General features: G+C 40.4%; 1 protein-coding gene and 1 pseudogene across 4 annotated transcripts in view; both read right to left on the bottom strand.

Annotated features, from left to right (window-relative positions):
- Window positions 1-1,304: 1,304 nt before the first annotated feature.
- The window catches only part of Uso1 (USO1 vesicle transport factor), a 61,043-nt gene continuing 38,930 nt past the window's right edge, over window positions 1,305-23,417 (bottom strand). For 2 of the 4 annotated variants that reach the window (XM_040747398.1, XM_013112023.3), the window contains 15 exons: window positions 22,341-22,429; window positions 21,448-21,602; window positions 20,183-20,394; window positions 18,863-18,883; window positions 14,096-14,206; window positions 13,700-13,818; window positions 13,387-13,568; window positions 12,918-13,039; window positions 10,496-10,634; window positions 9,563-9,726; window positions 8,542-8,628; window positions 5,490-5,588; window positions 3,979-4,068; window positions 2,044-2,259; window positions 1,305-1,532 (listed from right to left, as the gene is read on the bottom strand). In XM_040747398.1, coding sequence (XP_040603332.1) covers window positions 1,452-1,532; window positions 2,044-2,259; window positions 3,979-4,068; window positions 5,490-5,588; window positions 8,542-8,628; window positions 9,563-9,726; window positions 10,496-10,634; window positions 12,918-13,039; window positions 13,387-13,568; window positions 13,700-13,818; window positions 14,096-14,206; window positions 18,863-18,883; window positions 20,183-20,394; window positions 21,448-21,602; window positions 22,341-22,429 — 1,887 coding nt within the window. In that variant the 3' untranslated portion in view covers window positions 1,305-1,451. The remainder of the gene's footprint in view (window positions 1,533-2,043; window positions 2,260-3,978; window positions 4,069-5,489; window positions 5,589-8,541; window positions 8,629-9,562; window positions 9,727-10,495; window positions 10,635-12,917; window positions 13,040-13,386; window positions 13,569-13,699; window positions 13,819-14,095; window positions 14,207-18,862; window positions 18,884-20,182; window positions 20,395-21,447; window positions 21,603-22,340; window positions 22,430-23,417) is intronic. The other 2 variants (XM_040747399.1, XM_005068145.4) reach the window with 1 other exon arrangement.
- Window positions 2,266-3,967, bottom strand: LOC121140879 (annotated as a pseudogene).

Below are 23,417 nucleotides of genomic sequence, written 5' to 3'. Positions count from 1 at the left end.
AAAGGAGGGGGGGGGAAGAGGAGGAGGAGGAGGAAGAGGAGTAAAAAAAGAGGAGGGGAAAAATCCAAACCCAAACCTCACTCTAAATAGCCTCTTCCACTCTGGCAACTGCTCCCACTAGTCCCGTTCAATCTTATAGAATCCTGGTCATTGGCTTTGGTGGTAAGATTGTTCCTAACAGTACTGAGAGAGAAGTGTGGTGATGTGAATGAGAATGATCCCCACAGGCTCATGTATTTGAGCCTATGTCACCAAGGAGTGGCACTATTTGACAGGATTAGGGCATGTGGCCAAGAGTGACCATGCCAGGCCCAGGGTCTCTCTCTTGGCTGGATCAGGACATAGCCCCATCTACTGCTCCAGGGCCACATGTGCTACCATGCTCCCCACCATAATGACAATGAACCTGAAATTATAAGCAAGTCCCCAATCAAATGCTTTGTTTTGTAAGAGCTGTCTTGGTTTCGGGGGTTCTTCCCAGCAACAGAGCAGTGACTAAGACAAGGAGTCTCCTTAGCATCTCATTTACTTCTTATGAGGAACTACTTCCTTAAAATCTAAACAAAGGGAACCATGACAGGGATTATGTGAACATAATATCTATTTTTATTATGAAAACATTAGACTTTGACACATTGCTTCATTTACTTTTTAAAAATCTATTATCTGACTTACACCTATTCAGCAAAAATGCCAATAAATTATATAAATCATAGTTTGGGTCTTTTTAAAACTAAGAACATGTTTTGTGATAATCAATACTAAATCCCAGCTGTATGAATTGTTGACTAGAACCTGTTTTCCCTCTAAGCTTAAACAGAAAGAAAACTGGCCATGTTAACACACTGTTGCGGTTTCTCAGAACAGCCCTCTGTACTTAGGGACAGTCTTTCCTGTCTTCAGAAGGTGGAATGTGGCCCTACACTGTCCCATCCTACTTGTCAGGAAGGCACACGGGGGGTGGGTGGGGTGATGACACACATGACCCGGGCCCATTCTGTCTTTTAGTAGAATCCTCTCTTTACAACGAAATTATCACTGAGAATGCAAATGCTGATTTAGAAACAATGATTCCCATTCAAGACACAAGAAATCCAATGTGTTAGGACTGAAGTCACAGACTGTGAAAAGCAAACAACCAGTGAACCAATAAGGCAGACTGCACCACCACCACACACCTTCAAATGGTCTATTTTTGGAGTCTGATGCTTTTTGCAAATTATATTTTGGGAAAGTTCAAATGAACATAAATAAAACTTCTATATGAAGTTAGAGTTTTTGAGTTTTCCACATGGGAGGCAATATTAAAAAATAAAACATCAATAATTTTATTAGTGAATGCTTTCTGCCTGGTTCTAAATCTTTATTTTTTTGTGGAGGCAAACCAAAGCACTGTCTTAAGACTTCTTCAAAGTAAATAACATAATCTCTACCATCCCTAGGGTTTAAAGCTAGATATCCTGGTCCTTGTCACCATCATCCATTTCATCATCATCATCTTCTTGGTCTCCAGATTCATCCTCTTCTTCAACCTAAGGAGAAAGTACAGTTTTGTTCACATACACACATAATAATAATACATACAGATAAATATACACATGTTATTATTAATATTAATATTGTACTAATAGTCTACCATAGTAGAATAATACTTCCCTGACTTCAAAATGCTCAGGGCTCCCTGTCATTTTTAACATGAATGGGTACCATTAGTCAGTTAACTTTAATGATAAATGGTCACACTTTTCTATCAATGAATCTGAACCCACTGTGGTGAAAATAATGGCCACACAACCCACCCTTCAGGGTGAGTCTTATTACCCAGGAGCAATGAAACCAGCTATTTTCTAGGCTCTAGGCTTCAAATATTGCAAAGAGAATTTGATTTACCTCAAACCAATTCACTGAACAGTGAGAACTACAGATAATGTTCTTGACCCCACATTTCTATGGCTAACATAAGGCACAACTTTCCCATGTAACATTAAACTTAGGAACACGCTTTACAAATCCAGAACACTTGTGCAAATATTTCAGTCTTACTGGATGACCGAGGTTCTTTAGTTTACTCTTCAATGACAGGATTTTCTGATCCTGATCAGCCAACAGTACTAAGAGATCATCTTGCTCTTTCTTAGAATCTGTCACTTCCAAATCTAACTTGTCTTTCTCTGTTTGTAGAATGGCGATGGTGCTGTTAGATGAATCCAATTGCTTTTTAATGGCAGTTTTCTCCTCAGATAGTGCCTTAATTTCATTCTGGAAGAAAGGGGGCAAGCAATGATCTAAAATCAGTACTCATTTCCAAAGCTTGTAACAGTTTCCATCAGTGACAAATCAGTGTATGTTATGGGTTCATCGTGAAATGTCCCCCACTGGCTCACGGTGGCACACACAGGTCCCTAGCAGTGGGTCTTGAAGGTGATTATCTGTTGCTGGTCTGTCTAGAGCTGTCATTTTCTGATCTGCCACCATTTGGCCACCTTACATTTCTGCCACCAAGCTGTGAAATGTTTTCGTATTCCCAGCCTTTACGGACTATGACATCTAAACCATGACCAAAAATAAACCCCAGCCCCTTCAAGTTCTTCTCTCAGGATCTCTGGTCACAGGAATGTGAAGGTAACTAACATATGACAACTGTTCAATCTGAGGTGCTTGGCTGGGAAATGAAGGTACATAACTTTTAAAACACACACCCAGGAATGTGGGAATCTGCCAGCCTACTTAGCAAAGAAAGCCACAATGACCCTGCCCAAACGCTGAGAGAGAACATTTATAGAAGCCAGTTGGCCTCAGAATTAGAACTCAAAACTCAAGGGGAAAAAAAAAATCTCATTTTATTCTGAGAGTTAAATAGTTTCAAATAAAACCACAACACAAATAACTTATATACAATCCAAAAAGTGTAACTATAGATCATCTCCCTTTTCATGATTTATTAATGTCACCTGACTCTTCTTCATGTTGCCTACTCTGGCATGTCTGCCAATATTCTTCAGTGCTGTGTCTATATCTTACTTTGCTTTCTGAGATAGTCTCACTATGCATCTCTGGCTGGCCTGGAACTCATGGCCACCTGCCTTGCCTCTGCCTCAGTGCTAGGATTAAAGGTATGTGCCACAATGCCTAGCTATATGTGTTTTTTGTATTAGTCAAATTTGTTGCCCTAATTTTGTTATGACTAACTACTGATTTTAATAAGAAAACTTACTGGGTAATGGAGACACACACTTTTTTTTTTATTCAAAGTGATTTTATTGCTTGTGTACACAAGAGAATTTATGCCACTAGAGCAGATGCTGTGGATGACTCATACTTCCAATTGGGTAGGAGGACCCACTTAGTCTTCTTAGTTTTATAGTAATGAGCCAATAGGTGAATTCTGCTCTCTGTCAGAATCAGGCAGAACTTAGCATCCTTACCCCTTCTGTTCTTCTGAAGATGCTTTCAAACAGCAACAGCTTTCTTAATCAAATGGTAGAGATCCTCAGGGAGATCAGGGACAAGGCCTTTGGATTTAAGGATTCTCAAGATTTTATTACCAGTCACAAAACAGACCTGTGCCACACCATGTGAGTCCCTCAGGATCACACCTATTTGCTAGGGAGTCAGGTCTTTCTTGACCAGTTTGTAAACCTGTTCTTTCATGTCGGCGGCGGTAGGGCAGCACTGACTGGGACAGGCCCTTCCTGGTAGCATGCATGCAACCCATGTAACAAAGAGCAGAGGCACACACCTCTAATCCCAGCACTTGGGATGCAGAGGCAGGCGGGCCTGAGTTCAAGGCCCTTCTGGTCTACTGAGCGAGTTCCAGGAGAGCCAAAAGAGAAACTGTATCTTGGAAAAAAAATAAAAAACCCCTAACTTCCAGTTTTCTTTAAAAGCCTAAGGGGTTCAGTGATGAAATGAAACAGTCAGATTTTCCAGAATTTCTCTCACGTTATGTATAATAACAGCAGTTTTACCGACACTGACCTTTAGCTCCTTCGTCTCCTGAAGCAAGGCGGACAGCCTTCCCTCCGCATCAGCAGTTTTAGCAGCTGCCTCACTCTCTCCTGATTTTGCCTGAAAATATGAATTGGAAAAAAAGTCTTTAAGTTACACATGATGCAAACTCTCTAAGTGTGTATATCTTCTTGCTCTTTAGAAGTTTTATTTCAAAGGACAGAAAGCAAAACAAAACAAAAAAACCCTTCCTTGTGTTTTTACGTGAAAGCAACAAAATGCTCTGTGACAGATGAGCTGACCCACTGTGGCCAAGCAGCGTCCAGTTCAGTGTAGAAAATCACCAGCACCGGGCTCCAGAGGCTCAACCCTCAAGTCTTTACCTTGTGAGTTCCTGCGCCTAAGTCCACAACTGCCACTGCAGGCACTAAACCCACCCAAGTGTCGTTAGCTGGGGAAATACAAGCATTTTACGTACTCTATGAGCTTTTAGAACCCACCTTTTCTCTATAAAATACCAGGCAGCGGGGTACTGCTTCAACAGATACCTAGAAATGTGAAAGTGGCTTTGGAACAGGGTGATGGTGGAGTGTTGAGTGCATATGAGACACAGCTTCAGTCGCGTCAAAGAAACTACTGGTAGAAATATGAACATTAAAGGGGACCCTGCAAAGGGTTCATAAAAAACAAGAAGAGCTAAAGAGAGAACTTTTAGTTTTGTGCACATACATGAAGAGAATGTTGGTAGAAATAAAAGTTAAATGTGCTTCCAGTGAGGTCTCAGAGAGAAATGCAAAGCATGTTATTGGGAATTAGAGGAAAAATAACCCCTGTTATAGAGCAGCAAAGAGCCTGGCAGAATTGTGGCCCATATTTTTGGAGAGCACAGGTCAAGCTATCAGTCAGTCTGGTGGTCCATGTATCTGTGTTAGAATGTGTTGCCTGAGCTGGGCTCTAACTCACAGTCATCAATCACTACGCTTGGTATAAGTGAGTAACCTTATCATTGATGCTGACATTCCTAAACAAAGTAATATTTGTGCAGAGAGAAACTTATAAACGACTATGTAAAAATGAAGAATTTTGGAATTTTCAGATCACTCAGATTGCAAAATATAAGTGTGTTCTGGGAAAAGCATGGGGGGGTTAGGTCACCTTTTTGTAAGTGATTACACTAGTGGATGCAATTGACTCACTCAGCAGACACCAGAGACACAGGCGAGGTAATATGGAGGGCTTTCTTGTGTGCTGGTTTGTCTCTGGTGATAATTTTATAGCAGTAAGAAGTTGTCAGCTTGGATGTAAAGGGATGTAAATGGGATATTACACCAGTAATATAAACCACTTGGTAACTAAATGAGTGAGTCCATATAACAATAAAAAGGAAACAACAAAAATAATAAGAGATAGAAAAGAAGAGAGGAGGGAGGGAGGGAGGAAAAAGGTTATCCTGAAGTCTCTGGCTAATGAGTAGTAAAGACTGTCGGAGAGAACAGACGGACTTCTTCTTACTCCCTATGGAAGAGACAAGGATGACTCACCAAGGCTTCCGCTCTCTGGAGCAGCTCATGATTTTCTGCCTGGAGTCTGGTGATCTCCAGAGACTGTGAGTTCAACTGGGACTTTAATGCTGTCAGCTCCTGGAAATAATAAGAACAGCAGAGTTGTGATGGAAACAGTACCACTTTCATTTAGGAAATGTCCATTTACAGGGAGAAAAATCCTTTTTTGACCCTAGCCTCAAAAATGACAACTTCCAAGTTTTAAAATTTAATTCTAGAGAACTACTCTTTATGTTAGGTTCAAGATGGGAAATGAAACATATTTATTTATTATCTCTGTCGCCTCTTGAGACCCTATATATTCTCCCCTCCCACCTCATAAATGGAGGAATAAGGGAAGAAAAGAAACCAGTCAGACATAAGGACAAGAAAATGAACCTGAAGGATTCAGAAGGAAATGCACTGGTGACTGAAAACCATGAAAGCAAGGCTGGCACCTGATTTACAAGGTACCCTTCAATATCTTAAGAAGAACAGATAAAAGTGGGGTTTAAACACTGAGGGCTGGTTCATCGTCTATTTATGAGACAGTCAGCAGATCCCTACCAGCTCTCATGCGTCTCACTACTGGCTGAAGCCTACAGGCTTAGTATTTGCAACTGTAGAGCTGGACAGCTCTGGGTTAGGGGCCACCAAACATGACAGCAGCAGTGCTACCATGAAAATGAGGCAAGAAATCAGCTTGTTAAACTTTCTAATGTTCTTACTGACATCCTCCATCCAAATACAATGATGAGAAAGCAACTGAAATGGTAGCTCACTGCCCCTCAGGACATCTGGCAGTGTCTGGACACATCTGGTGGTGAGGTACAGGCATGGAACAATGCTTTTCTTCATATGTCTATTGTGTACATACATGCCTTTTCTCTGATTGCTTCCTACTGCCGATTATCAAAATAATATGCAGACAGTGATATTATGGATCATTCTTGTGTACATATGGTGTGTGTGTGTGTGTGTGTGTGTGTGTGTGTGTGTGTGTGTGTGTGTGTGTGTGTGTGTGTGTATGTTGCCTTGGGGCCTGTGTGGAGGCCAGGGGTTGGCATTGGGTGTCCTCCTCTTGCTCTCCACTTTATTTTTTGAGGCAGTCTCTCACTGAACCTGGAGTTCATTGTTTTGGTCAGACTGGCTGAAGAGTTATCCCTTAGGATCTACCTGACTTATAGGCATGTGACATGTGCCTGACTTCCTTTTATGTGGGTGCAGATGCTGATTTCAATTCAAGTTCTCATGCTTGTGCAAAGCATTTTACCTCTGAGTCATCTCCCTGTCCCTGTGCAGAATTCTGTAACATGTGATATAATAAGTAAAACCCTATGCCGCTATAAAATCCTAAAATGCCATCATTTAAAAAATTGTATATCTGCTGGGCATGGTGCATACCTTTAATGCCAACCCTTGGGAGGCAAAGGCAGGAGGATCTCTGTGAGTTTGAGGCCATCCTGGTCTACATAACAAGTTACAGAACATCCAGGACTACATAAAGAGACCCTGTCTCAAAAGATTAACAGCAACTAAACTCAAAACCCACAACACACATGTACTCAGGTATGCATGCACACATGCACTTACAAAAGAAAACTGGGAAAAGTAAAAGAACTAAAAGACTATTTTCTTTTATAAAATAGTCTATCAAAGTTTCACTGGGAATCATAACTAAGGCTTTTTATTTGGAATTTTCAAGGTAAAGTGACATATTAGTAACTTAAAAAATAATTTATTTAACTTTATTTTATGTGCACTGGTGTGAAGGCATCAGATCCCCTGGAACTGGAGTTTCAGACAGGTGTGAGCTGCCATGTAGGTGCTGGGAATTGAACCTTGGTCCTCTGGAAGAGCAGCTAGTGCTCTTAAATGCTGAGCCATCTCTTCAGCCGGACATATTAATAACTTAATTTGCTCTAATTTAATATTTAGCATTAATAGGCAAACTCAGTAAAACCAAAATAGTAGGTTAATCTTGCTTGCACAAGTAATACATTGTGAACAAATGCTGGAGAGGGCTGGAGAGATAGCTTAGTGGTCTTCACGAGGTCCTGAGTTCAATTCCCAGCAACCATATGATGGCTCACAACCATCTGTAATGAGATTTGGTGCCCTCTTCTGGCCTGAAGGCATACATGCAGACAGAACACTGTATACATAATAAATAATCTTTAAAAAAAAGTAGAACAAATGCCGGAGACCTAAAGATTGTAAACAACAACTGATTTGAAGATAATAAGCTCTGAGCAACTGGGGAGATTTCTCAGTAACTAAGAGCACTTGCTGTTCTTACAGATGACTTGAGATTGGTTCCCAGCACCCACATGGCAGCTCACAGCTGCTGCAACTCCAGTTCCAGGGGGCCGAATGCCCTCTTTGGGTCTGTGAGCACTGCATGTATGTGGTTCACGTACATGCATATGCATGCATACATGCGTGCTTGCGCATATATGCAGGCAAAATATTCATGCACATGACATAATCTCTGACAAGTTTTAGATGAGCAGGCACTAGTGACATAAGGCATAGTGTAGTCAAACTTCTCAGCCATGTGTGTGGTGAGGCCAGCTGACTAGCAAGGAGACATTAGGTAGTACAGCAGCGAGGCCTGATTTCTCTTTTCAAATAACCATATATTCCTTTATAACAGACAGAAGGAAGGAGGAACAGAAAAGAGGGAGCAAAAAAACAAGAAGCTGGGCTAGCCAGAGGACTCAGTAGGTGACTACCTGAATTCAATCCTAGGACTCTTGTGACACAGGGAGAAAACCAACTCCCTCAAGCTGTCCTGACTTCCAGACGCACACTTTGCAACAAAAACTGTGTGCACGTGCACACTTTCATAGCACAAAATATTAATAAATGTACAAAGTTTAAAACCAACCAATAAAAGATGAAACAACATTATCATCAAGGTAAATACAGCTTTTGGATTTTCAAAGCTGTCTTAATTACCAAATTTTATTATTCCTGACAACGGAGTTCTAGAACAATACAACTGCAAGGATGTTACTCTACTGGAACTGGGCTCAAGATAGAAAATTACCTGTTTTAATTCTACAACTTGTTCCGATTCTCTGGGTGAAGTTGTTACTGATGCCTGTTCATTCACAGGAGATGCTTGTGAAGATTTCTACAATTAGCAGAGAAATAAACTATGAAATAAGTGAATCTCAAGAGAAGGAAGGCAGAAGCACACACATAGAACTGAGTCTTACAGAAGCTGAACTACCTCCACATTAAAGAAAATACCTCATTTTAAGTGTGAGAGCCAGCTCGCTGGTTTAGCTGGTAAAGGTGCTCACCATCGAGCCTGAAATAGGATTTTGATTCCTGAGATCCACACAGCAAGAGGAGAGCATCAACTCCTCCTGAAAACTGTCCTTTGACCTCCACTCTATGGCTTGAGTGTCCATGCTTGCACCACACCATCACTAATTTTTAAAGAAATAATCATCATTTGAGAAAAAAAAGCAAGCTGAGTGTGGTTGCTCAAGCCTCTACTCCCAGCAGAAGTAGCAGGTCCAGCTTGGTCTAGTCAGCAAGTTCCAGGAAAACCAAAGTTACATAGAGACCCTGTCTCAAGAGAAAAAAATTAAAAAAAAAAAAAAGCAAATGAGCTTGTGTAGTGGCACTCATTTTTAATCTCAGCACTCATGAGGCAGAGGCAGGTAGAGCTCTGTGAGCTCAAGGCTAACATGGTCTACACAACTGAGTTTAGAAGCATCAAGTCAGGAATGAAGGCACACACGTGTGATCCCCGCACTTGGAAAGTGAAGGCAGGAGGACCAGGAATTCAAGATCACTCTGAGATGGCTGAGAGTGTCAAAAAAACAAAAACAAAAATAGGGCTGGGCATGGTGGTACATAATTTTCAATCCAGTTCTCGGGATCTCTGTGAGTTCGAGGCTAGCCTGGACTACAAAATGAGTTCCAAACTAGCCAGAGCTCCACAGTAGGGCCCTGTCTCAAAAGAAAACAAACATAGAAACCCAGAAAAACAAACAAGTAAGATGATGAGATTATTCTTGGTCCCTTATTACATTTCTTTTTTAACACGTACTTACCAAAGTTGCTATCAAAGAGTCCTTCTCCGCTAGCTGGCTCTCTAAGAGGCCCTGGTGACTTCTCAGCTCTTCCACCTCCTCCCTCAGCCGACTGACCTCTTCCAGCTGAACACCGTTCACCTGGGCCCCATCACTGTGGGAGCCTTGATGATGACTGTCTTTCCCTATTGAACAGGCACAACATTGGGAAAGCTGGCATCAAACAAGCTGTTCATCTTTGGGACTAGAAGACTAACGTGAGATCATCTAAGATTCACTCCAGTGAATGTCACCTTAGCCCAGGAAACTGGCAGGGTGATCACACTTGTGCTTCCCCCACGCCAAGTAAATGAGGGTTTACAAGGTCAGGCCCACACCCCAGCAGCACCCAAATGCCCACAGCCACAAACAATAATGACTTATACGGAAACCACCCTTTGAAAACAAGAAATGTGAATTCTTACCTATCTGCCTGGGACTGAAATAGAGTTTTATATAAAGCAAGTATTTCATTTACTTTCCAGATGATATGAATGCTTGTTTTCAACTTTGGAATGGAAATAACTGAGATACTCTCTCAGGAGCTTGTATGATGAGTCAAAGCTTGTATGCTGGGTGAAGAGTCACTGGATCAGACAGTCAAATAGGGAGCTGGAGACTGGACTTCAAACTGGAAAGAACTGGTCTTAGCTACTTTTTTTCTTTTTGTTTTTTCAAGACTGAGTTTCTCTGTGTAACAGCTCTGGCTGTCCTGGAACTCGTTCTGTAGGCCTTGAACTCAGAGATCCACCTGCTTCTGCCTCCAGCTGGGACTAAAGGAGTATGCCACCACCTCTTGGCTTGTCTTAGATACTCTGAATTACAACCATTTTGCATTACGTTCTAACTTGAGAGTTTGTCACAGAGAATCTGTCTGTCCAGCTGAGGACAGAATGACCTGGCCACCATACTCACCCAGCTGGACTTTAAGGAGATTATACTGGTCCTTGTGCTGCTGAATCTGAGACGCCTGCTGTGTGACTGCTGTTTGCAGCTGTTCGTTTTGACACTTCAGTGTAGAAACTTGCTGTTTCAGTTCTTCCAGCTGTAGGTCCTGGGAAACAAATTATAATCCAGATATTTTCATTTCATACTAATTAACCTTACACACAAATAAGATATATAGGCTTTAAAAAAATGATCAGCATGTTAAAACACTCAACATTTTCAAAATCAGCCAACAGCTGAGTACTGGGACTTGATCACATGTGCAAAGGCAATCACACACAAGTTTCAAGCAGGGCTCCACAGGTGAACCATGGCACAGGCTGCAATCTGACTGCTGTTACCTAAGACAACCAAATGAAGAAAACAAAACAAAGCCAAAGCAGATCTCATTGGGGGCCATGAAGCCATTTAAGAAATTTATACCAAGCCACTTAAGAAATTTAGTAAATAAAGATATACATATGTATTTATGTTATTTAATTTATAACATTTACTTGCTAGTGTGTGTGAGTATATGTGCATGGGCACATGTTTTCTTAGCTAGGCTGAAAGCCAGCAAGTCCCAGTAATCCTCCTGTGTCTGCTCTCTCCAAGATGGGGTTACCAGAGCACTGGGCATTTAGTTGGTTATGTGGGTGCTAAGATCCCAACTCTGCTCTTCATGAGTCATCTTTCTAGCTGTATAGCCATAATTTTAAATGCTCATTTAATACCTAATCAAGTAGATATTACATAAATCATATTAAATGTTTTTAGCACTGAAGTTAATTTCTACTTTTCAAAATTATAAATATTATTACATATGTATGTTTGTTCATTTAATGTCTTTTTCCTGAATTTTGGAGAATTTCCTTAGGATGAATTTTCAAATGTCATTCAAAGGATGTAGGCATTATTATGGTACTAGATATTTATTAAATCTTATATGACTTAAGTGGTGAGAATGTATAAAATGTTAATTTTATAAGTCAATAATTATGTCAAAACTCTTTTCTTTCTAAATCAGCCCCAAATATAAGCTATACACCACATTCAAAGTATGTATTTCTTATTCTTCAAAATATTATATTCACAAGTTAAAAATGACTGTATCTGAACCAAGTCATAGATTAAAAATCTGTAACTGGGGTAGTTTTGAGCAAAGATTGGTTGTAGGTTATTGATTTGGTTGAACACTGAAAGGCTGAGAGCAAACACTAAGTATGCAGTTATATTATCACTCATAAATTTCCAATCTCAATAATACATATTATGAGGAAGAAAAAAACCCCATATACAGTTAAGATTAAACCTACCCCACATGGGTGGTTATACTTTTTAAAGACATTGGAATTTTAATGATATCACTAATCTAATTTTCCAGATAGTACTGTACCCACTATACTACATATCATGATGAGAAACTGACTGAATTTAAAGGACATTACAAAGCCTTAAGGTAAGTGATCCAACGTGAGTAAAGGACACTGAGAGGAAACATCGGTTGATGACTCTGACACAGAGCTCTGATCTCACTCAGCCCCTACTCTATAATAGGACTACACTCCGGGGACCGCACTTCACCCTTTCCGCACCTAACACCTGCAGAGGGTTGTTTACCTTCAGTTTCCGCCTCTCAAGTCCGTCCCTGCCACACCACAGGATGAGCCTTACACTACCACTAACGCACATACACTTGAACTTGGTTCTAACAATTACCGAAAGTTGTTGGGAGAATTCACTAAGTCAGACTCCCCATTTATCCTAAACCGAGAATCATTAGTCTCTACTTACAGCGATGCTGCGAAGAGGAAATGAAATAGTACATACAAGATGCTGAGTTCACAGAAGGCGGCAAACATCATCACTGCTACCATCAGTGCCCTAATGTCCCGATAGTCGACTACCACAATAACCTCCTTCCTGGACTGCCTCCCTCTAGTCTTCAGCACCCTCAAATGTCTGCTTCACACGGCCAGAGGCTTCTCTAGGTGCATGCTAGTAACAGCAGACTGACTCACTGTGCTGTGGGACATCCTGCATCTCTTCCCTACCTCACTTCTGGAGTTAGCTGTACCTAGGTTCTTTCAGAGCTCAGCCTGAGTGCTGCTACACCTCTGAGAGCTTGAGCACTAGGCTTAATCTGCTGTAACATATATGCCACAAAAACTTAGACATGTGTTTCTCACCCTGAAAACGACAAGTCAATCCATCTGATCCAGGTTTTGATCCATAATATCCTGCACACTGGCTAGCACATAGTAAGTGCTCAATTTAACCAACAGATGCTTTTGGAAGAGTGAAATGTACTTTCTGCATCCCTCCTCCATCTGAAACGCCACCGAGAAGCAGTGTTCCCTCCAGCAGAGAGCTGCTGTCAGTCAGGAGAGGCCAATCCTTTGGTACTTACTTGTTCACGAATCATATTCTTATAGTGAGTCACAATGTTGTCATGCTGTTCTAGTGTCTTCTTTACCTCTTCCTCTTTCTTATCTTCTTCACTGGACTTATAAATAGCCTTAGTAATAACACCTGTAAAAGAAAATGTTCTTAAATTCTGAACTGAATGGTTCCCCAGACTGAACTCAGGGCCACACACCAGCTAAGTCCTTGCTCCACCCACCACTCACCTATTGTACCCCAACTCAATTTTAAGCTTTGCAAACAACTTAATTTTTAGGATTTAATGAGTAAAAATAGCCTAACTCATGACAGTCATGCTTTCTAATCTTACAGAATCCAAAGTCTCTCCATGTGCTGCAGATGAACTTCCTGGCTCATCACTCATCCACATCCAAACACACACACACACGCGGGCACACTCATGTACAATGGCTTTTCGTCAATGGCTTTGCGTCAGTACAACCTTCACATCTTACCTTCAAGTTCTTTCACCAGCTTTGTAAACTCATGATCAAATATCATGTATTCTGGACTCGGGAAGTTTGGCTGGGGTTTCTGTGAGGCTCTGGAGTATAACTCATGTTTGCTAATGAATCCTAGTTTCTCTATGAAATTCTCTTTGCCAATTCTCTTCTCTATTAGTTGCTTTAGTTTCTCTCTACATAGATAAACATATGAATGCTTTAAAAAAATTGCAAAATCATAGGCTTGGTTTACTTATACTTTAGCAAAAAAAAAAAAAGTATCATTATCCTTGGATGATTAGAGGGCCATTTTTCCCTTACTTACTTCATGTAGTTTTCTAGTGAATTATCATTGAAATAAATTGAAATGCCCAAAAGAAGGGCACAAAGGCCTTGGACCAACTGCTCTTCTTCTCCGAGATTTTCTGCAATTTGTCCTGTAAGCTGACATCTTTGTTAAGGAGTTAATAATTTGTAGTATCTAGAACATTTTATTTGTAATCTGAATTTAATATGTATCTTAGGTAAGATTTACTACAAGAAATTCTCTATATATTCCAAGCAAGCATACCATAAAAAACCACGCACACACACACACACACACACACACACACACACAGAGCTGAAGCATGCATCATTACATCTCCATAAAATTTTCAAGTTTCAGCTAGTTGAAAGATGTAAGTCACTTACATGCATGACACTAAAACATAAAGGATACGAATGGAACATTGGCCGAATTGTGAAGAAAGTGTGTTACTGCAATGGGACAGCTGCTGAGCCAGGTACAAAGCAACATTAGCAACCCAACTCTTGTCTGTATTTTGCTTCCCTGAAAAATAAATTGGCAGAAACCACTTTGTATTTTTTTTTAATGCATGGCTAGCCTAAAATCCCTTCCCTTTCATGTCAAAAAAAACCTCCAGCATTGTGGTATGTGTAAGGAAGCCAGATTTAAAAACTGAACTAAAGAATAATTTTTTATGTCTACCACAAGCTACTCTTCCCCAAATAAACACAATGCAGATGATTCACATCCACCAATACAAGTGTCTATTTAAAACCAGAGTGGTGGCTGGGCTGGGAATATAGTTCAGTTGGTACAGTGCTTGCCTAACATGCGTGAAGTCCTGGTTTCTATCCTCAGCACTGAACAAAACCAGGTATGGTGGTGTATGTCTGTAATCACAGCACTTGGGAGACAGAGATGGGAGGATCAGAACTTTAAAATCATCCTGGACTATGCAGTGAGTTCAAGGCCAGCCTGAGCTACACTAGACTCTGAATAAATAAATAAATAGTGGCAGCAAAAGATGTGATACTCAGAACAAAATTATAATGTAGGAGCTTTAAAAGACCAATCCTAAGACATATGACCAACAATAAATGTTTGGCATATAGTTGAGCGGATAAGGAGGTAGGAGGATTGGAGAAGTTGGGGGAAGGGAAAACATGATCAAAACACATTGGATGAAAATATTTTAATTACAAAACAAATAAAAACAAAAATAAATGTTCCAGACAAATTAATATTTCAATTTTTTTTAAATTATCAAAACCGTGAGAGATTTTATTGAGAAGTGAAAGTGGAAGGTAGATAGATATACTGCAAGGGAATCTCAGAATTTTAAAAGCAAGTTCTTGATAAAGGAAAAAAATTTCCTTCTTCAAAAAAAAAAAAGAAGAAGTAGGATGGTGGTGGTGCACTCCTTTAATCTCAGCACTTGGAAGGCAGAGGCAGGAGGATCTCTGTGAGTTCAAGGTCAGCCTGATCTAGAGAGCAAGTGCCAGGACAGGCTCAAAGCTACACAGAGAAACACTGTCTTGAAAAACCAAAAAAATAAACAAACAAAAACAAAACACTGAAAACAAACAAACAAAAACATAAAGAAAAAAATGCACAAAAAGAATCTCCTAAACCATTCAAATTCCATGAGAACATATCATTCTCAAGTAAGAAAATGAAAAACTATGCTGCAAACCTAGTGACCACGCCAGAAGATACATCTCAGACATAAGTAAGGGAGAGTAGTTCACCAGCACCAAAAAGGCCCTGAACATGCCGGGGAGAGCAGTTCACCAACACCAAAAAGGCCCTGAACATGCCAACTGTACTGTTGCCAAGATCAGGTAAATCATATTACAAGTCACGTGCCCAACAAGATTTTGAAATTTTAATACCACATACTCAGTTCTCCATGTATATTGTTATCTATAACATTGCCACTGCCCAACTATACTACGACAGCGTTATTTTTCTTTTTAAAAAAACAAAAGCTGAAATGAAATAATAAAAACCAGCATGATAATGCATTATTTTGGAAGAATTTTCATAAGTATCCAAATTATAAATTAGCTCTTACTATGTTTTTCAAAGGTTCTCTTTAGTTTTAAATGCCATGTTTATCAAAAGGCAGATTTCAATCCCAGCACTCGGGAGGCAGAGGCAGGTGGATCTCTGTGAGTTCGAGGCCAGCCTGGTCTACAGAGTGAGTTCCAGGACAGCCTCCAAAGCCACAGAGAAACCCTGTCTTGAAAAACAAAACAAACAAACAAAAAAAGGCAGATTTCTCTCTTCTTTCCTGTCTTTTCTGCTAGAGAGTGAACTCAGGGCCTTCCCATGTGAAGCACAGCTCTAATACTGGGCTAAACCTAAGTCTCTGAAGGACTTTACTTCCATAGAACTAAATAATCTGATTTTTCACATCATATGGAAAAATAAACTAGTGTAAATAATGAAGGACACTGTGAAAAATAGTAATGAGACGATACTAGACCATAGAGAAGTCAACAGAATCAAAGGCCAGAAGTGGACTTGTACAGATGAGAATTCTAGTGTGTGGAAAAAGTACCACACAACCATCAGTTTGTTATAGATAGACTTAAAGTACTGGGGCAACTAGATATCTGCCTAGAAAACACCAAGTAAGAGCTAGCAAGATGGCTCAGCAGGTACAGATGCATGCTACTAAGCCTGACAACTTAGGTTTAGTTCCCAAAATTCAAGATAGAAAAAGAGAACGATTCATGAAAGTTGTCCTCTGACCTCCATACCCATACCATGTCATGCCAGGCATGCTAAGGTAAGCAGGCAGACATGCATGCATATGCATACACACAATGGTGATAATTAAATAAAACTTAAAAAGATCAGTGGGTCTGTATGGCACACAGTTCATTCATAAAAATGGAAGAATAGAAATACTCACAGAAATGATTCTAGGAACTTAGATTAAGTATGCCAGAACCCTGAGAGATGGCCCTTCTAAGTCATCAAAGACTGATTTTAAAAACTCAAAACAAGAGCTAGAGAGAGGGCTCAGTAGTCAAGAGAACTTATCAAAAGAAACACGACATGCAATAAATTATACACCCACACATATATATTATATAGCTGTAAGCTATATCAAAAGACAACAGTTAAACTCCTTAATGTGGGCAGAGATTAGGAAATACAAAATAAGCCCACACCTCTTGCCAGAGCCTACAGAACGTGAACCATGGAGGAGATCTGGAAACAAAAGGAGACTGAAGATATTATTTGGGGCCTCCTGAGGACTCAGTAACTAGAAACCACAAGACTTGAAAGAATGAAAGAAAAGCCATAAATACATATACATATATTTAAGTTTTTCGTTTCTTATGGGGAGAGAGAAAAAGAGGGGGGAGGGCAGGAGGGGGAGAAGGAGGGGGAGAAGGAGGGGGAGTATAAGTGAGCACATATGTGCCAATGTGGTGTATGTGTGCATAAAGGGTGTTAAGAATTTTCCATCCCTTTCTCCATACTATTTGTGTGTCAAGTGAGCCTCTCACTAACCTGCAGCTCTCCTTTTTGGCGAGACTGGCTGGCTAGTGAGTCCATGGATCCACCTGCCTCCACCCTCAGTACAGGGGTTACAGATGCACACCACCACGTCTAGTTTTTATGTCAGTACTGGGGATCAAAATACAGGTCCTCATGCTTGTGTGGTAGGCACTTTACTCACCGAGTCATCTCGTCAGCCCTTTGTCTGCCTGTCTGAGACAGGGTCTTGATGTACATCTCTGGTTAGTCTGAATTCACTATTTATACCAGGCTGGCCTCACACATACAGTGATCCTACTGACTCTGCCTCCAAAGTGCTGGGATTACAGATGTGTACTACTACACTCAGGCACAAATAAAATATTTGAAGTTAATGCAAATAATCTTTAATATCAGCTATTATGCTCTTCTAACTCCATTTTCTAAATAAAAATCTTTCTTATCCCCACTATGTTCATTCACATTGAGATTTTGTACTGTTCATGTAAACAAAATGCTGAACTTAAAACATTTAAGGTTCTAGAAGTTGGACATAGTGGGTCTACCTATAATCATAGCACTGGGGGGGTAGAGGCAGGAAGGTCAGGTGTTCAAGGCCAACCTTAGCCACATAGTGAGCTCAAGACTAGCTTGGCTTACATGAGACCCTGTCTCAAAACCAATCAAAAACAAGCAGTTCTTGTGTCTTTTGATCAGATTCATTTTTAGCGGTGGCTTCTAAGAACAAAGAATAAGAGTGTTGGTAAAATTACAAAAATACAATTTGTTATGAGTGGTTAAAAAACAAAGCCAATCAATTAAAAACTTAATGTCTGTCTTTTAAGCGATTGACATACTTACAAAACACACCCTAATATCAAAATTTCTAGGGCTGGAGGTTGTGGCTCTTTGGTAGAGCACTTACCTGGCACATACAAGCCCTGAATTTGATCCCCAGAACTATATAGGAAATAAAGAAACAAAAACTGCTGGCAGAAGGTGTCAAATATGTGTGTGTAATAACGCCATGTAAATCATACTCACACATGAAAGTATCATTACTAGACCTCACTTATTGCTTGCTACCTGCACTGTAAAACTGAAACACACGACTAAACAAGGATGCTAAGATATACTTTTGCTTTTTGTTAACACTTTGTCAAAAGAGAATGTAAATAACACTCTGCTTCCAACACAATAAAACCAATATGGTAGGTAGTTGTAGCATACGGATTATACCCAGAATAATCTATAATACTTCTTTAAAAATCATTATAATTATAAACATTTTCCTATTGCACATTTTAAGTGTGTAAGTAGTAGAAATTCACACATTCCTCTTTCAAATACTGAATAAAGGACAGACTTTTATCCCTAAACTTGATTTTCTTTAAGTCGTTTTTAAGGGAAATAAAGAAACAAGCTTGGGACAAACAACACAAAGAAGCAAAACTGAGGACTCTGAGGACAGTGGAAGCCCCCTGGAAGAAGCCCAGGCACACAGGTTTAGTTGTTCCCAGTCTTAGTAACCAGGCCAAGAATGAATGGAGGAAACTAGAGACCACCTGTGACAGACGAGCTTGCCAACACATCCAAGTGTGAGTAGAACGGAACTTCAAACAAGCTGTTAAAAACCAACTGCAAAACCCAAGCCACGAAGAAGCCCCATCAGAGGAAAAGGCCTCAACTTATCAGTGTACATACCCGTCTGTCGATCTTATCACCCTGCAAATTATATGTCAGACATTATTCATAAACATTGCTTTAAATACCCAAGCCCCCCAAAAAATCCCTCAAATATGCTTAGCCTGCAAACCTAAGCTGATACTAAGTGACAGCAAAGTTCTAATCTACATAAAGATGGCACATAAAGGTTAATTTTATAGCATTGTGACTACTTACAGGGGGTTAGACACCTCCACCTTAGGCCTGTGCATTACATAATCATTACAATTACATAACTAAAGTGCAGCTGTGGCTACGTGGTCAGAGAGTTTTCACGACTGGCTTAAAAACACTTGTTTTCAACACACCTTAAGTAGAGATTTACAAATTTTAGGTTTTGTTTTTTAAATCACTAAGAGACAAGTGATAAATTTGCAACTGAAGTAAACCAATTTAAACAGTATTCAATTCTTTTCCCATTATAACTATTTTTAAAGATTTCACTTATAGCGTCTTTAGTAAAAACACTCAAAAAAAAAAGGCCTGGTAACTGAGGTACAGCTCAATGGCAGAAGGTGTTTAGTAAGCATGAAGAGTCCAATGGCTAGCAACAACAACAACAAAAAGTTCAAAACAAAGCAAAGGCACAACACAGTACTGTGGGAGTGCGGGCAGGAGCCTCCGCTGCTAGAGCAGGGGACAGAACGATGGGTTTATCCACAACTTCAGTTTCCTTCAGGACGCTGCCTTTACAATGTGCTAAAGCGTGGCTTTAAGTGTTCAGAAGCAAGGGTGAGTACATGTGGGTCAATCATGTACTTCGAGACATGCCCAAGCGCCTTGGCAGCCATGTGTCACTTGTTCTCATCAAACAGATGAAGGAACACACACATTCTTAGTTATGCTCGTCTGTATCTTGCTAGGAATATGAGAACTCACAGACACTGAAGTGTACACTGCACATACTGTATAGGTAATGGACTGCTGTTTTGTGGGGGGGGGATGACCAGCTGCTTCAGGAGAAAAGAGAGAGGCACAGAACTATGAATTGCATTTATTTTACTTTCTGTCCTCAATGGATCTGAATTCACTTACTGAAAGAGAAAATGACAGGAAAGAACCCCAGATAATTTAAGAAGAGAGTAAGTATACCTGTGCCAAGAACTTGTGACTTGTCATAATAAATTCCTTATCACTGTTTGGCAGAACTATTGCTATAAAAGTTACTGCTTCCTCTCCACAAGACTTTCTGGTCTCAGAGAGCACTTTCTTTCCTTCTCCCTGCATCTTCCGAGGCCCACCCTGTGTCCCTGACATGACAGCCCTGAGCTCACCGCACAGGAGCTCCGTGGTCCTTACCTGGGAGAGGATGTTGGTGCACTGCTGCAGCAGGGACACCGGGGGGTTGCCAATGCTTGTGGCTAGCTGAACCCTGAGCAGCTGCTCCTTCTGGGTAGCGTTCCCTTGCAGCGCATGGGCAAGGGCCACAGCAGCACACCAGTTTGAAAGAGAATCTGGAGAAAAGAGGCCTCCACAGAGCAGTTGACCAGCTGAGACTGAGTTACCTGTCGCTGCAAACAGACAGAAAAGTTACACACCGGCTCTGAGGAAAACCCAAACTCAAAGGTTTGACAGGACTGTTTCCTACACATTGTTACCTACTTTCTAAGACTTTCAAATCAAAGGGACAGATGACAGAAAGGCATCTCCTAAAGGGTTAGCCTCACAAAGAAATATCAGAACACTGTAGGCATCAGACTGATGGTAACAACACAGAAAACTATCGGAAAACAACATTTCTAAAACAATCAGCAGAAGGCCGAGCGGTGGTGGGTGGTGGTGTTGTCGGCAGCGGCGGCGGTGCACGCCTTTAATCCCAGCAGAGGCAGGCGGATCTCTGTGATGTGGGTTCGAGACCAACCTGGTCTACAAGAGCTAGTTCCAGAACAGGCTCTAAAGTGACACAGGGAAACCCTGTCTTGTAAAACAAAACGAAAAACAAAAACAAAACAAAAAACAATAGGCACATTATTTCAGTACTTTCAGGATCTTATTTTCATTTACAGAAAATACATCTTTATGGTAATATCCTTTACAAAAATAATTTTTGTAAAATACAATGGACTTAAAATTTTTGTCAACTTCCCATATTTATGTAATTAAAATAAACACACTAAAGTTTCCAATTGCTTTTGTCAAACTGCTCTTTAAAGTTATGAAAATAGCATTTAAACACATCTCAAGTTAACTCAATACTAGAGAATCCGTAAGTAATGGCTGTACTCTATCACAGAACAATAAACTGTGACAGCTGAGTATGACTAAGTGTAATTTATCTTCACAGTGCTAATTCACTGGTGTTTATCACACACTAGGATTTGGGGCCATGGCTCTACCTGATATGTATATGTATATGTATATGTATATGTATATGTATATGCATATGTATATGTATATGCATATGTACCTTTGCAATGTTTCTAACGACATCATGCCCATGTCCAGATGAGTACCGTGATTCCCTCACACCCTAATAATGCAAGAGAAGCAGAAGCTCTGCAATGCAGAGTCAGGTGTGGCCTGACTCAGCTCTCCTCTAACCCATCTGAGGCTAAGTTACTTGCCATCAATAGTGGAAGGTAGAAGTGTCGCCACAATTTCTCCCTGTCCCTTCTGGTTCTTATACAAAAAGCACTGGAAACAGTAGAGGACCGCGCAGCGTAGCACAAACGGCTGCCTTTCGTTCACCATGGACATGAGAAGTACAACGATCGCTGGCCTGTCGGAGTGCAGAGAGGGTGAAATGTAAGCATTACAACCCAGATACAAAAACAAATACCAGTCATTTGTTGCTCAAGTACCATAACCAGGACTCTAGCAACAAGTATCTCCATCTTCATTTCACAAAGAAGGGAGCTGTGCCGAAGAAAGTAGCGTGATTTGTGTGTCAGCTGAAAGGCTGGCAGCTGAACTAAGAAGTAAGTACCAGAAGCACACAGCCTTTTTGTTGTTGTTGGGTTTTTTTTTTTTTTTTTTTTTGGTTTTTTTCAAGACAGGGTTTCTCTGTATTGTTTTGGAGGCTGTCCTGGAAGAACTTGCTGTGTAGACCAGGCTAGCCTCGAACTCACAGAGACCCTCCTGCCTCTGCCTCCCGAGTGCTGGGACTAAAGGTGTGCACCACCACTGCCCGGCAAGCACACAGTCTTTTTTTTATTATTATAGCACACACATTTATTTATTGTCAATACAGTGCTTGGACACCAGAAGAGGGCGCCAGATTTCATTACAGATGGCTGTCAGCCACCATGTGGTTGCTGGGAATTGAGCTCAGGACCTCTGGAAGAACAGCAGTGCTCTTAACCTCTGAGCCATCTCTCCAGCCCAAGCACACAGTCTTAATCACCAATATCCTTATACTATTGGACCATTCTACAAGACACGCTGACTCTTAAGAAGAGTAAGATAGGCATATGAAATTCACTAACACCTGAACCAAAGTGAGTTTCCAGATTCTTACCTTGGGGGATTTGAAGGTGCATTCACAGAAGCAAAGTAGTCCTGGTTGACTTGGTAGCCTCGAATAACTTCAGATACAGTATTTATGGTCTGTCAAGAAAGAAATACAAAAGAACACTATGGAAACTAAGCTGAAATGGAAAACCTGTTTTCCAAAAAAAAAAAAATGTTATACTTGTCTTTTGTTTTTAAATATCAAAAATCAAAATTCAGACATGAAAACCTCGGTTAGAGCATTCTCACGTTGAAAACTCTCTGGAAAGCCTTTCAGGATGCCCAGCCAGGCCTCACACTAAAACCAACATTCGCTGGGCACAGTGGCACACACCTGTAATCGCAGCACTGAGGGGCGAGAGGCATGAAGATCACACGTTTAAGGTCAGTCTCATTTCCATAGCATGTCTGGGGCTACCTGGGCTCTATGAGACCCAATTTCATAACCAAAACCAAACCAAATATTTGACCACATGCAGTTAGAGATCTCATGGGAACTAAAATAATGATATACTGTAAGAGATAAGACTTATCTCCCTCCCAACAAATCAGAAGAATGATTTAAAATAAAATCAATGGACACATTTAAAATACAACATAATGAACATTCAATTTAAGGATTAAGTTGAAAAAACCTTCAAAAGATAATAAAAAGAGAAACTATATTTCAAAGCAATATGTTGCACATAATAAACACAACATTATGATCAACTAAAAATTACTTCTAAAGATATTCTTGGGTTCACAGACTTACAAATTGGTTAACAGAGTTCCAGAAGGTAAACAGAAAGGATGCTATCAAGGACGAGCAGTCATTCTCCTAGCTGAAGAGAGTGTGCCCATAGCGGGGAGGGTCATTACTGGTAGGATGGGGACCAGAGTCACAGCTATTATCAGCAGTTTTCAGAAAAGATCCAAAAATGAAAAAGCAGGTTTCATTATAAAAAAAAAAAAGGGGGGGTATTCAAAGTGGCCACAGATTCCTTAACAATAGTAACAGATGTCCTCTTCCAGTAGATACAGAACTCTGCTTGACTTAGCAGGAACAGTTCAAATATACACATTAAACACATAAACTGCAACA

The sequence above is a fragment of the Mesocricetus auratus genome, unplaced genomic scaffold, assembly GCF_017639785.1.
Source record: "Mesocricetus auratus isolate SY011 unplaced genomic scaffold, BCM_Maur_2.0 Super-Scaffold_100006, whole genome shotgun sequence".
NCBI classification, from domain to species: domain Eukaryota; kingdom Metazoa; phylum Chordata; class Mammalia; order Rodentia; family Cricetidae; genus Mesocricetus; species Mesocricetus auratus.
Note: the sequence above shows the minus strand (reverse complement) of the source record. Positions and strands in the feature narration are given on the sequence as shown.